The 14,929-nt window shown below is 41.7% G+C and overlaps 2 protein-coding genes across 2 annotated transcripts; both read right to left on the reverse strand.

Annotated features, from left to right (window-relative positions):
• Positions 1 to 925: 925 nt before the first annotated feature.
• Positions 926 to 2,289, reverse strand: LOC145953390 (F-box/LRR-repeat protein At4g14096-like). The gene is made up of 4 exons (XM_083067330.1): positions 1,909 to 2,289; positions 1,574 to 1,807; positions 1,300 to 1,491; positions 926 to 997 (listed from the first exon to the last, which is right to left on the reverse strand). The coding sequence occupies exons 1-4, from the start codon at positions 2,287 to 2,289 to the stop codon at positions 926 to 928; spliced, it is 879 nt and encodes a 292-aa protein (XP_082923456.1).
• A 7,826-nt stretch (positions 2,290 to 10,115) lies between these two features.
• Positions 10,116 to 11,549, reverse strand: LOC145953391 (uncharacterized). The gene has a single exon (XM_083067331.1). The coding sequence runs from the start codon at positions 11,547 to 11,549 to the stop codon at positions 10,116 to 10,118; it is 1,434 nt and encodes a 477-aa protein (XP_082923457.1).
• Between the last annotated feature and the right edge of the window lie 3,380 nt (positions 11,550 to 14,929).

Genomic DNA, 14,929 nt, shown 5'->3' on the forward strand with positions numbered 1-14,929 from the left:
TCTTCTTTGTAGATGATGTTATTGTTTTAGCAAAAGGAGATATAGAGATTTAGAGTAGATGGAGAATGTGGCTCGTGTTCTGTTTTCCTTCTGCTCTCTTTCATGGTGTCTTTGGGGGGCTCGTGACAATAGAAGAAAGATATTTGAGATGTGACCAATATTTAGTTCACTAAGAGGATAGACAAATATCTGGGGTTTTGAATTTATGAAGGGCAAACTTGGAGGAGGGATTTCACTGACCTTATATTGAGAGGGCCAGTAGTGAACTTTCAGCTTTGGAAGAGTAGAGGTCAACCAATATGCATACATATTTATGAAGCCTAGTTTAATGACATATGCGTAAGGGACTCAATTTCCTGGATTGAGTTAGCTTGGTTTTATTTGTTTCAGCTTTTCTTGTTTTCTTATCTCGACTATAAAAAATATTTTAAAAAATCCTAATACAACTTTACAATGAAATATTGGTTATTCATATCTTTTGACACTTTTTGTTCGCTTCGTGATCATACACACAATTGTTCCAATCCGCATAAAGAGCATATGTAGATAATGTGAATAATCACATTAAGAAGAATACGTAATAATAACCACATATACAAGTTTAGCAACATAATGATTTAATAATTTGTATTTCTTTCGCAAAACCATTAAGACAAATGTTATCAAGTACAGTTCATTATAGGTTTTCAAAATTGCTCCCCATTCAGTAGGAGGAATGAAAATAACTTCCGCTGTTTTGAAGCTCTAAATTGAAAAGTCACTAGTCACCATTATGAGTGACAAAATAATTATTCACGTTCGCGTAGACTTTGTTCTACCTTGCTACTAATATCTTATTAGTTGGATACTTGTATTTAGCACCATCAACGTTTCAAAAAAAATTTAACTAAATAATCATCCATTTTTCTATTTAATAGGGTACATATTAAGATGATTGACAAAACATAAGCAAAAAAGGCAAAAACATGGAAGACCCTGCTCCCCCATTTTCCATAGCCTAATTAATCATCATATGAAAATTCAATAAAAGCAAAAGAGAACCCTCTTTTAATCAGTAGGGTCGACTTAATATCAGAGAATTGAGAAAGTATACACCATACACACGATCTTAATTCCAATGAGAAATAAATAAAAAAAACTATAGCTGTGTGAATATATGTGCCACTACTTCAGTCCAAGACTTTCTTCTTAATAATTTAATCAACTAAAAAGATGAAAGAATTAACATTTACATATGCTACTCTTATCTAATGCATATTAATTAAGTTTATGATTGCACATTTTAGAAAGGATACTTACCTCATAGCCCTCAAATTTGAGATACTTCACTTGGCTGAATTCTTGGAGGAGCACAAATGCACGGAACTCTGTTTCTGGATCTCTATTTATCGGACATTGATTCACAGTTACATTAAGAGAAGCATTATGAGTCAACAACGATTGTAACAGCTTAAAATAATGTGATGTAACCATCACCGCAATAACTGAACTCTATCAGATTGGAAGCAGAAAAACACATTGCACATTTAGGCGTGTCATAAGACATGGACTTGGCGTTTTGCACTATGATAACACTTTCAAGTAGAGGCACGTTTAGTGTAACACGTTTTGCATTTAACCAAGTGCAGTTTGTTGTTTCAAACACCTTGAGAACTGGTAAAGTAAGATTCATGTTTCTGTAGCTAGGGTCAACAGTAAACAAAATCCCAGACAACTTAAGGATTCTTAGTAATCCAAAATGAACAAAGTCACTATCATAAACCCTAATGGCACAAGATTTCATATTGAGCACCAACTCTTCTAAGAACTTGGAGTTGAAAAGAGAGTCAGATGCAAAAGATGTCAAGGCATCTCAAAACTTGTGTCAATATGAAGACTTCTAACACCCCTTATCAAGATGTTAGATACCCATGTGTTGAGAAGGGACACATCGTACTTGTTAACAACAGTAAGTGAAACACTTTCTAAGATTTTACTTTGGGTGAGAAGAAGTGCCCTATACACGAAGTTCATGAAGAACATTTTTCCACCAGTTTTTCTCTTAGGAGAGTAGAACACAGTGTCATCTAAGTCCAACTTGGTGATGAATGTCCATCGAAAAAGCCATTTCTTGGATGACACACACGTGCGAACTGCATCTTTGGTTGGGAGAAAAGAGAGTATGCGACTTATGAGTGGTTCTGGAAGCATGTTGATCATATCTACACCTTCATTTTTCTTCTGTCTCTTCACAAGATTTCGCTTGCGTACGCTAGAGCCAGTAACAGATGAACCAGAAGACTCCAACATCACTTTAAAAATTTCCTACAAATAACTAATTTGCTGCGTTAATCATCAAGCAATTAACTTAATTTTATGCATGACGTCTTCCAAAGTAGTAAAATTTAGAAAGTTAAAAACTAAGGCTTATTACTCACCAATGCCTCTAATAATATTGTAACATGAACACTATATAGAGAAAATTATCAAGGAAATTCTCTTTACCTCTTGGTCGTGGTTGTCAAGTTTTAAGAAGAATTTTCAATTCACATTTTTACAATGGTGTAGTAACCTGGTCTTTGCATTTGTCCTAGGGTATGAAGGAGGAGATGGAAAATAAATTTACGTGTTCAATTTATGTTTTCTCCGTCTTCTCCTGTTATAGACGGGTTTATGGTAACCCTTGTACCAGATTAATAAATTTTTTTGCTGTTAAAAAAAATATATATAGAGAAACCCGTAACTTGAAAGAATAAGAGCTGTGTAAACTCAGCAAATTTAAAGAACAAACGTAGCATTAAGGTGTCCTCTCACCAATTTGAGCAAATAAGAACTGAGAAGGAAGATGGTGGTGATGAAAATTGGTTTGTTTGTTTCAACTCTAGGAGCATAAACACGTTTTATTATGGAGGGAAAGCTGAATCCAGTGACGGTAGCGTGGGAAATAAAAGTATGACATATAAATGCAACGTCCCTTCAACTCAGGTTTTCCTTTTCTATATATATCCTTCACCTTGAGCCACGAAAAGTTGAAAACTATAAATGCAATAGGTAATTATTATGTCTACTTAAAATAATAATAAAAAAAATACTCTTACCATTTTATTTTATTTTGTCTGATACATAAAATTTTAACACAAAATTAAAAATATATAATTAATGTATCTAATTTTATTGAAAAAAATTATATAATTATTTTATATATTCTTAAATTTTCTATGTTTTTATTAAATTTAGATCCTCTCCTCTAATATACTTTTTCCAGCTTCTCTCTAGTAACATTAATAATTATTAGATATATTTAATGATTTAAATTTAATCTTATAATTAATGTAATTTCTTAAATAATTTTTATAAGATTAAATTTGAGTCATTAAATATATTTAATAGTTATTAATGTTGCTAAATATAGCTAGAGAGAATATTGTATGAGAGGATCCAAATTTATTTTTACTAATAAAATGAGTTCTAAAAAAATACATTAATCAAATAATATAATATGGTATTGATAGTTAAAGGCATAATAGAAAAAAAAATTTAATATTACAATAATATTATAAAACTATAATTAAATTAAAATAAATTAATTTTTTTTTTAAATTTCAAATAAATTAAAATAAAATAAGTATATACTGATTTATAAATTTTTAATTAATTTATAATTTTTTATTAATTAAAGTAAAAATATTTATTCAATAGTATACAAACTTTTAATATTTTTCATAAATTACTTAAGATCATGTGTTTTAACTTTATAATTTGTAACTTACACATTTTTCATGTTTTAATATTTTAATAAAAAACATTATCTTCCTTTCATATTGTATTATTTATTTTCTAAAATATTTTCTAAAAATAAATGTTTAATACTAAACAAAAATTATTTATGATTAATAAAAAATATGTATATCACTGAAGAAAAAAGATTTAAATATTTTGTTGATCTCCTTGATTTTAAATAAATTTATTTAAATTTTTGAAATTTAAAATTATTTTTTAATCTTGAAAATTACAAAATAATTTAATTTGTCAAAACCATCAATCACATCATAAACAATATCAAATTGAGTCAATTAATGAATGTCACTAGGATTTAATGCAATACATTCATTAGCAACAATATTAATAAATAAATTTTGTACAAAAGTTCAGTAATAAATATATTTTTTTTGTTAAATACAGAATAGGAGGGCTAAAGTTTTTTTTGTTTTTTTCAAGTTTAAAGGATTAAAATATATTTTTAAATTTAAGAGTTCAAAATCAGATTTACTTTATATTTAATGACTTAAAAATATATTTAAACCAAATAAAATATGTAAATGCATCTTTATAGTATTTAATATATCAATTTTAATACTTTTAAATTAATAAACTATTTTTTTTACTATATTATATAAATTAAAACTAGTACTAATTATATTTCTTTAATGTATGTATCATTGAAAAAATTATTTTTTATCCGTCATTGTTGAATATAACAAAAAGGGAGAACAATTTTCTTAAACTTTTTTTTACTTATAGATTATGACATCTACTCATAGTTCTAAAAATTGGACCAGTCATCAAACCGGTTAGGGTACTGGGTCAGTGAGTCAAAGGTTAAACCAGTAGATTACTAATTGAACTGTATGACTTGATTTTTATTAATTTTTTTAAAAAAATATTTATGTTAATTATATTTTATACTTATAAATTTTAATAATTCATATCTTATTTTAAATTTTAATTTTCATCTTATTTAAAATTATCTTTATTTTTATTTTGTATAAAAAAATACATAAAAAATTGCATGTTAAACTATATATTAATAGAAGTTAAAAGTATAAATAATATGTGTTCTTACCGGATTTTGGTCGTAGGGATGATCTGTCCAGTAAAATTGATGAGCCTCCTTCGCTGGTACGTTGGTGTTCCAAGATGGGGGTGGTACCTGCAAAAGAGACTCCGATGCTAAAGTTAGTGTCTGTGTGAATCATAGTCTCATATATATAATGCACGTACCTTTGTGTGAATTAGGGTTTTATTGGGCTTTTTGCCCGAAATAGGATATGCCATGATATGATATATCGTGGTATGATCTGTTGTGATGTGATATGATATGGCGTGATTGGCGGGCAGTTCAGGTCTGGGGCGAGATCCCCGGGCTCGGGTATGATCTGCCCAGTTTCTGTGCTTCAGATGCCGAGCTGACCTCGTTTGGTATGCGCTCGAGGATGTCTTTGTATCAGTAACCCGGGCTTTGAGCCTGGGTGCAAAATGCGGTTAGTACACTAGCCCCCCGAGCTCTGAAGGCCGTTGGTCGAAGAGTTGGGACCGGGCTCACCAGAAGGGAGAGTGGCTTCGCGTGTACGCTGTCTGAAGGTCCGCCACGTGTCGCGACTATTCGCGTGTTGGAGACGCTTAAGTGGCGCATTAAAGGTATTGACGGTTATGTAATAATGACTTCGTGGTAACTGTGCCGTTAGGTGTGTCGTTCGACTGACGCGTGTCGTGTCGTTTTGAAATTTGGGGAGAGAGTTTTTCTTTCCCTCGCACTTCCTTGTTTCTATCTTTTGGTCTTCCATCCTGACATCCTTGAGTGTGAGAGGGCTCTCTTTTTTTTCTTGCTTTCCTTTCGCCTTCTTTTCTTCTTTGAGTTTTCGGCATCGTTTCCGGTAGTCATTTTCTTGTTAGGCTCACTTTCTGGGGAGGAATACCAGGTATCTTTTTTTTATTCGTTTCTCTTCTTCGTTTTAATGGCTGGTGGAAGTGGTGCAGGGGCCTCTGGGTCTGCCGAGGGCAAGGCACGTGGCAAGACGGTAACCGCTGGAAGGGTTACCGCCCGGAGGCCAGACCCGCCACTACAAAGGGGTCCAGAGCCAGGTGTTCCTGGTTATGACTGGGTTAAGCCTGAGGTGGCTGAGGTTCAGAGCATTTTCCGCTCCTTTCTTGACGTGAATGCGCTTCAGAGTCGCACAGGGTCTGCGATCCTTCCATCTCCCATATGATTCGGCTTGAGCCTTGTCAGGCCGATGAGGGTGTGTACATGGGGAGGTCTACTGACCCTCCTCATTTCTATGTGTACCAGTGCTTTTTTAGGGATTTAGGTATTTGTCTTCCTTTCACTCAGTTTGAGTGTGATTTTTTGAACTTCATCAACTCAGCTCCCTGCCAGTTGCACCCCAACAGTTGGGGTTTTTTGAGGGCTTTTCAGGTCCTGTGTACAGTTTTGGGCATGGAGGTGTCTCTCCACGTCTTTCTTTATTTTTATCAACTGAAGATGGGTGTTCCGCCTTATGGCATTCTATCTCTGAGTGGGAGTAAGGCTGGGGGCCTGTTCACCCCCTATTCCCAATCTTATAAAAACTTCAAACAGGAGTTCTTCCGGGTGGCTCTTGTGGGTGTCAACCCGTTGGAGGACGAGGTGTTCTACTTCAGTGGCTTGCCTAAGTTTCCTTTCTATTGGTGCCCTAAACTGTCCAGATTTCACGGTTTGGGGGACTTAAAAGTGACGGCCTCGGAGGCGGCCGCCATTAAAGATCTCGCCGCGCTCCCTCGCCCGCTGGATTGCAAGCTTGTTCTGTCGCTTGCGAATTCGCGTTACAGGGAGAGGGGCCTAGAGAGTGAGTATTTCGTGTTTCGATAGTTGATTAGGGCTTGCGCGGTTTCCGTTTGCCAATGCGTTTCTTTTTATGATTGCAGGCATAATGGGGAAAAACTTGTGGAGAGAGCTCAAGTGTCGTTACAATGTTGTTGAACTGGAGGTCCCCGAGGAGGATGCTCCCTCCCAGAAGACCACCCGGAAGAGGAAGAGGAGAGAGGAGGAGGTCGGGGGAACCTCGGTCGTGCTGGGCGGTGAAGGGGTGGCTTCTGTGACTGCCGAGGTCGATGCCGTGGACCTCACCGAGAGCCCTCCGCCCCAGGGGGCGCCGCAGGCAGCAGCTGAGGGGCTGGCTGGGGCCGCTGGGGCGGTCGCCCATGTTGCCGAGCATGCTGCTCAAGTTGCCAAGGTGGTGGGTATCGCATCTCTTGTATATTTCTTTATTCTGTTGTTATGCTTTTTGTCTTGCTGATCTGAGGCTGTGTTTCGCAGGCTGAGGATGTCGCTGAGGTGGCTGCGCGGGCCCCCGGGCTCGGAGTCCATCCTGCCGAGGAGGGGGCTCCAGCCACCGAGCATACTGCTCGTGCTGCTGAGGTAAGCAAGGCTTATTCGTTTGTTGTTGTAGTTCTTCGTATGTCGCCCTGTTTACCTTTTGACATGAGCTTGGTCGTTGCAGGAAGGATTGGGAGTCCCTGTTGTTGACTTCCAAGATACTGAGCGGGGGACGCCGGCTTCTACTGCTTCGGTATCGCCGGTGGGAACATCCCAAGGGCCTTCCCGGGCTCCGTATCTGGCTCACCGTTTTGGGAAGGGGGTAGATGCGGTGCGGCTGGATCACGTGAGTGCCTCCGCTGATATGGACTCGCTGTGGAGTGCGGGGGTGACCGCGGAGAGGTTCTTTCCTCAAGGTTCGTTGAGCTCCGACGACCAGGGATTGATTGACAGGATTGGTCCTGAGGACAGTTTTGATGCTGCCCAGGTAATGCTGCAGAGGATGATGGGCATAATGGGTCACTGGAAACCCAAGCGGGGCCAGTAACAGCAGGAGCTTGCTAAGCAAGAGCAGGAGCTGGCTAAGCAAGCGCAGGAGCTGGCTAAGGTGAAAGGCTGGCTTCAGCCATGGAAGGAAGCGAACAAGATCCTGAAGGAGGATAACAAGGCCCTTAGCGCGGCACTCGACGAGGCGAAACGACGGGAGGCTGACCTCCGAAATGTGCGTAGCGACCTCACATGGCTGTGTAAGTCTCTTGAGATTGCCCTGCAGTCCAATGAGACGTACGCTTCCCGGGTGGGGGAGTTGCAGGAACTTGCCGCCTTTTCCCGATCCCGGGCTCGATCTTTGGAAGATGAGGTGACGTCCTCGCGTGATCAGGTGCGGGCTTTGGAGGACGCTGTGTCTTCTTTAAAGGGGGAGCTGGCAGAGGCGGCTGAGGAGCGGCTCCGCAATGAGGCCGTTCTGGGCGGTCGGGAGGACGAGATTGCTGCCTTGAGGGAGGAGCTTGCAGAGCTGGCAGCCGGGAAGGCAACTGTGGAAGAACGGCTTGCCGTGGTGGAGCGTTCCCTCGTAGCGGAGCACAAGAGGGGCTTCCAGAAGGCAACTCACCAAGCGCGGCTTCTTGCTCCTGGGTTCGACTTCTCTTCCATGCACGTGGAGAAGGTGGTCCGATCTGGGCAGCTGGTTCAGGAGGATGATGTCAATGACAGCTCTAGTGAAAATGCCTCCATTTAGGCTGTCTCCTGCAATTTTTGTTTCTTTTTCTTTTGTTCATGTATCGAACTGATTGTAAACTTGTATTTATACATGCGTATCTTTTCTTTCTTCATTGTGTTTGTGCTTGATTTTTCCACACTTGCGTGTTCTGGGACATATTTTTGGTGTTTATGGTGTGTTGCGAGTTCGGCCCACGTTTTCGTTGCGTGACCTGCTCATGGGAGTTTGATCTCGCCATTAGACTGATATGTTAGATTTTGTTTGCGATCCTAGGCGAGGGCGTCAGGCTTTCTGAAGTGAATGATCGCGTTGCGCTTGTGCTTGTACGCTTTTGACGTCTGTTGTACGCATTTTCTGAAATTTTCATAAGAGTTCATGCATGACCCTGGTGATGCGAGATTCTGGTTTTGTGGAGGTTCAAGTTTGACTTCCAATTTGGGTGAAGCGATTTACTCGCCCTCGAAATTGGGGCGGAGTGGTTTAGCTAAAGCTCGTACTCGACTTTAACTTGTGATTTTGCACGCGGCTTCTGATCTGAGTAAAGTGGTTGGGCTCAGGTTCGAATTCGACCTTGACTTTGGGTAAGATGGTTTTGTTGAGGCCGGTATATGTCTTGTAGCGAAGTGTATTTCGGTCTATTTTTTGGCTTTGGTTAAGGAAGTATAGGCTGGCTGACGAAGGTTTGGTTTTGACGTTTTGGTGGGGAATATTGAGATTTTCAACCTGATCCCCGGTTGAGATAAACACAGGCTCGAACTTGGCTTTGGGCAAGAGTGCCGGGATTCGTACTCGACCTCGAATTTACGTGCTTGAGGTTCGTGCTCGACCTCACATTTAGGTAAACGAACTACTTAAGGCTCGAACTCGGCCTTAGGTGTTAGTAGGTTCGTACTCGACCTCGAATTTACGTGCTTGAGGTTCGTGCTCGACCTCGCATTTAGGTAAACGAACTACTTAAGGCTCGAACTCGGCCTTAGGTGATAGTGCTGGGGTTCGTATTCGACCTCGAATTTATGCGTTTTGAGGTTCGTACTCGACCTCGCATATAGGTAAACGAACTACTTAAGGCTCGAACTCGGCCTTAGGTGTTAGTAGGTTCGTATTCGACCTCGAATTTATGCGTTTTGAGGTTCGTACTCGACCTCACATTTAGGTAAACGAACTACTTAAGGCTCGAACTCGGCCTTAGGTGATAGTACCGGGGTTCGTATTCGACCTCGAATTTATGCGTTTTGAGGTTCGTATTCGACCTCGAATTTAGGTAAACGAACTACTTAAGGCTCGAACTCGGCCTTAGGTGTTAGTAGGTTCGTACTCGACCTCGAATTTATGCGTTTTGAGGTTCGTACTTGACCTCACATTTAGGTAAACGAACTACTTAAGGCTCGAACTCGACCTTAGGTGAGAGTGTCAGGGTTCGTACTCGACCTCGAATTTATGCGTTTTGAGGTTCGTATTCGACCTCGAATTTAGGTAAACGAACTACTTAAGGCTCGAACTCGGCCTTAGGTGTTAGTAGGTTCGTACTCGACCTCGAATTTATGCGTTTTGAGGTTCGTACTTGACCTCACATTTAGGTAAACGAACTACTTAAGGCTCGAACTCGGCCTTAGGTGAGAGTGTCGGGGTTCGTACTCGACCTCGAATTTATGCGTTTTGAGGTTCGTATTCGACCTCACATTTATGTAAACGAATTACTTAAGAGTATGCGATAAGCAATAAAAAATGTATTATTTATGGTGTTTAATTTGTATGCCTCGTTAAAAACCCTCTTCAGTCAGAGGCTGAGGTGGGAAAAGAGTGCACAATCTTATTTGCATTTGAAAAGAAATTACTAAATAAAGCCTAGGGAGCTATGATGGGAGGGTTCCCCCTGCCTTGCTTGCTGCACGAGGAGATCTTCAGGCTCTCAGCATAGCACTGTCGAGCCGTCTTTTGGTTTGCCTTGACAGTGATGATTTTGCCGTCATTCCCGGGGAACTTCATGGTGAGATGCGGGGTGGATACCACCGCTCCGAGTTGGTTCAAGGTCGGCCTCCCAATTATGATATTATAAGAGGTATTGGCTTCTACAAGGAGGTATCGAACCATGACCCTTCTTGTGTCCGGGGGTGTTCCGAAGGTTGTAAGTAGGTCCACGAATCCGCGAGTGTGGACTCGCTCACCGGCAAAACTGACCAAAGGCTCTGTGTGTGGCTGGATGAGAGAATGAGGAACGTCGAGTTTAAGGAACGTTGGCCAGTACAAAACATCGGCCGAGCTTCCTTGGTCTATGAGTGTCTTTTGGACTTCCCAGTTAGCGATCTCTACCATGATGACCATGGGATCATCTTGGTTAGGGCTGATTCCCACATAGTCTTCATCGGAAAAAGAGATTGGAGGCGAGCTTTTGTGTGTGACCGCGGCGGCGGAGTGGGCGTAGTTGATGCTTCGAAGGTGTCTCCTCCGGGCTGAGCTGCTGGCGCCTCCTCCGGCGAAGCCGCCCGCGATCGTGTTGATTACTCCCCGTAGGGGAGTTGACTCTGTTTCCTGGCTTACTTCAGCTTGAACTGTGCCGGTGGAATTTTGTTGGGTTCCTGTGGGTAAGTCTGTGCGGGCTCCTGACCCGCGGCCTCTCCCCCGTCCTCGGCCGCCTCGGGAGCCTTGCTGTCGTTGGACATACTGGCCAAGGTGACCTGCCTGGACAAGTTCTTCGATGCGATCTCGGAGCGTGCGGCATTCTTCCGTGGTGTGGCCGTAGTTCCTGTGGTACCGGCAGTGTTTGGTCTTGTCGACACTGTTGGGACTGTGACCGGGTGGCGGGAGAGCTAGTAGGTTGTTGTTACTGGCTTCTTCCAGGATGTGAACTCTCGGGGCGGTTAGGGGGGTGTAGAAGTCGTACTTCCCGCCCCTATTTGCTTTGGCCAACTTCTTGAATTGGCTGTCATTGTTGACTTTTACCTTGTCTTTGTGTCCCTGTTCTTGTTTTGCGAGGTTCTTCCCTTGGACTTGGTCGCGGAAGGCTGAGTGTTCCTCCATCTGGATGTACCCGGCGGCGCGGGCACGTAGTTCATCCATGTCGCGAGGGGCGTCGCGGCATAGGCTGTCGACGAATGATCCGGGTTTGAGTGCCATGAGCATGGCGTGCATGGCGACTTCCGGGTTTAGATTTCGGATCCGGATCGCTACATTAGAGAAGTGCTCCATGAAAGCTCGCAGGGGTTCATCATCGTTTTGCCTTAGGTTGGCTAAGGCAGCTGAGGTTGTGTGGTGAGGTCGACTGGTGGCGTATTGTGCCATGAATCGCCGCACCAAGGTGGCAAAGCTGTCGATGGATCCGGCTGGTAGTTGGGTGTACCAGTGAAGCGCGGGCCCCTTTAGTGAGGTCGGAAAAACCCTACACAGTACAGCGTCATTGTTAGTATAGAGGTTTACCTGAGTTGTGTACGAGTCTATGTGCTCGTCGGGGTCCGTGGTGCCGTCGTAACGGTCAAGATGAAGGGGCTTCCACCCACGGGGCAGTGGGGTCTCCATGATCCCATCCACAAAGGGGTGACGGCGGAAAGGTTCATGGCCTTCGGAGGCATGAGTGGGGGCCCTACTGGTACCTTGTCCTGACCTGTGTGTTGATGCGTGAGACCGGTGCGTGGCAGGCCGGGAGGTTGGCGCTTTGGTCGTTGTCCGGGAGGCTGAATGTGCCTCTCCCCCATGATCGTTACTATCGCGTAGCGGTTGATCTGGGTGGTGTCGAGGAAGTTATTTAAGTTGCACATATTATAGACAAATATATTAAAATAAGTAGTTATTTTTATGCTTAATAAGACTCTTTGCTCTTTTATTAAAAATTCAATTCTCATTGTTATTTTTGTGATTTATGGTCTTTTAGAAAAAATTATAAAAAAAAATTTATGGTTGAACCGGTTTGACCCATCGGTTCACTGGTCAAATCGAAAAGTTATTAGTTCAATCCAGTTTGAAATAGGTCGAATGTATAATCGATCCAACTTAAGATTCGGACCGGCTAGACACTAGTTCCTGGTTCAATTGTCCAACCGACCAGTCTGACCCGGGTTTTTAAACACCCATCCAACAACATTTTAAGTGTTTGATATACTTCCAAAAAATGTTTAATATACATTTACAGCGTAAATTTTTTTACGTTGCCAACTTAAAAATTATCTTCATATTATTTATCAGAATTATTTTTAAGTCAACACACTTGCTACATATAACAATGTGACCAAATGATAGTGTAAAACAATTATTATTAATTAGTGCATAGTACATTTTAATTAAAACCACTCTTTTCTGTGTTTCATTGGATAATTAAATTTTGAAGCTCTAAATTAAAAGTTACTTACTGATGTAAAACGAAAATCAATATGCTTTTAGAGACACGTGAATGAAAGGCATAAACTAAGATAATAAGCATGAAACGACATTACAGTCCTAAAGCTGGCTCAATTGTTCTTTATGAAAATTCAATAACGGCAGAGCCAACAACACTTTTCTTTAATGACAATATCTTCTCTTTAAATTGGTCAAATTTGGACCAACGGAGACCCCGACAAGCTATGCATCTTGCTCTCTTCAAGACTCGAGCATTTTCCACTACAAATTTGGCAAATCTTACCTCATGTTCATCACCTTTAAGTCTTCCAAAATATACATCTTGCAGGTTAGTTAAGACACAAGGCACACATCTGGTCCCAAAGGTCATCCTCAAAAGAAAGTAGCTCCTGATGATCGAAGATAAATAATTATATTGCACTAGAATGAAATAGAAAAAACAATAATTTATGACATTATAATTAGAACAACTGAATGAAGCTGATCAGTAGGTTAATAGAATAATTTATTTGCAAAACTCCGGAAGATTTAGTCATCTACCTATGTATTTTGTAAAATTTAGTGATTATTTGGTGGCATAGCTAGTTTCAGTTCAATCAATTACTAACCCGAAAAACAAGAGTCTTGAGAAGTGGTGCTTTAGGTCTCTTACAACAAAATCTCTTGGGACGACCTTTGTATTGTACTTGAAAGCTGCTCTTTTCTGGGCTGCTACTTGATTTTCCTTGCTCTCTCTCTTGTTTCTGTGACCAAATCCAAATCAACTCGTCTTCCTTGGTCGGATTCCTCCTCAGAAAAAGTTGTAGTACGTACTGAAGGTTCTGCAATTTCTATCGGGATCATGGCGTCTGTTCCGTACACTAGATTGAAAGGAGTGTCTTGGGTCGACGAATGAACAGTCATGTGGTATGACCATAGCACTCGGGGAATCTCCTCCACCCATGAAGCGGCTGAGTCCTGGACGCGCTTTTTCAAACCCGAGAGTATAACCTTGTTGGCCAACTCAGGTTGGCCATTAGATTGAGGGTGTTCAACAGAAGTGAATGTCATTCGGATTCCGATATCCCGACAGAAATCGCGAACTCGTCCACTTGCGAATTGCGTCCCGTTATCCGATACGAGAACTTGGGGAACACCATATCTACATACCACATTCTTCCATATAAATGTCCTTACCTTCTCCGCTGAAATGGTTGCTACTGGTTCTGCCTTAATCCATTTGCTGAAGTAGTCTACAGCCACTATCAAGAACTTCAATTGTCTCACTGCGATTGGAAATAGGCCGAGAATATCAATACCCCACTTGTTAAAAGGCCAAGGAGACAAGATTGAATGTAGTCGTTCAGCTGGGGAGTGGTGCAACGACGCGTGTCTTTGACATTCATCAGACTTTCAAACCCAATTGACTCAGTCATTTCTCAAAGTGACCAGAAATACCCTGTTCATGCCACTTTGTATACCAGAGCTCGCCCTCCGATATGGCTTCCACACATGCTGCCATGTACTTCATTCATCACTCTCTATGCTTGCGATGCAGTCAAACATCTCAGGAGGGGGCTGCTAAAACCCCTTTGGTACAACCTTTCGTTGATGACTACAAACCTGGGTGCCTCTCTCTATATCAGTGATGCCTCCTTTTTGTCCTCTGGCAACTCCCCCCAAGTCAGGTATGCAATATAGGGTCCCATCCACGAATTGAGATCTTCTTGGACGAAAAGAACACTCTCCTGTGTCTCATTAATACTCGGTTGAGCTAAGGTTTCTTGGATAACCGACCAAGTAGCTCCTGGGTTCTTTGTGCTTGTTAACTTGGAGAGGAGATCTGCTCTCGAATTCTACTCTCGCGGTACATGGTTAAGTGTAAACTCTCAAAAATTTTTCGATAAGAGCTTAACCTTTTCCAGGTACTTAGCCAGTTGAGGGTCCTTTTCCTGGAAAGTGCCAGCTACCTGCCTCGTGATCAGCTGAGAGTCACTTCGCATTGATAAACACGTCGCCCCCATTTCCTTTGCCAATGCCATGTTGGCTAATAATGCTTCGTATTCGGCCTGGTTGTTGCTTGCTCGGAATTCAAAGCGTAATGATTGTTCCAACAAAATTCCTCCCAAACCTTCCAAGACGATCCCCGCTCCACTTCCTCCGAGATTCGAGGCTCCATCCACTGATAGGATCCACTGCGTCTCTCTGACACTACCCTCATCAACAGGTGAGGTCAGCTCTATCACGAAATTAGCTAGCACTTGAGCTTTGATTGCTCCTCTCAGCTCATACTTGATGGAATATTCTGATAGCTCTACAGACCACTTCATCATCCTTCCTGCCAGGTCGGG

Source organism: Cajanus cajan, chromosome 11 (assembly GCF_000230855.2).
Source record: "Cajanus cajan strain Asha chromosome 11, NIPB_CcT2T_4, whole genome shotgun sequence".
NCBI lineage: Eukaryota > Viridiplantae > Streptophyta > Magnoliopsida > Fabales > Fabaceae > Cajanus > Cajanus cajan.

Coding starts and splice junctions, on each gene's coding strand:
- LOC145953390 (XM_083067330.1), bottom strand. CDS start 2,289: ATGTTGGAGTCTTCTGGTTCATCTGTTACTGGCTCTAGCGTACGCAAG. Junction 1,808..1,908: donor TGTCCCTTCTCAACACATGG/GTATCTAACATC, acceptor TTCAACTCCAAG/TTCTTAGAAGAGTTGGTGCT. Junction 1,492..1,573: donor ACGTGCCTCTACTTGAAAGT/GTTATCATAGTG, acceptor CCAATCTGATAG/AGTTCAGTTATTGCGGTGAT.
- LOC145953391 (XM_083067331.1), bottom strand. CDS start 11,549: ATGGCACAATACGCCACCAGTCGACCTCACCACACAACCTCAGCTGCC.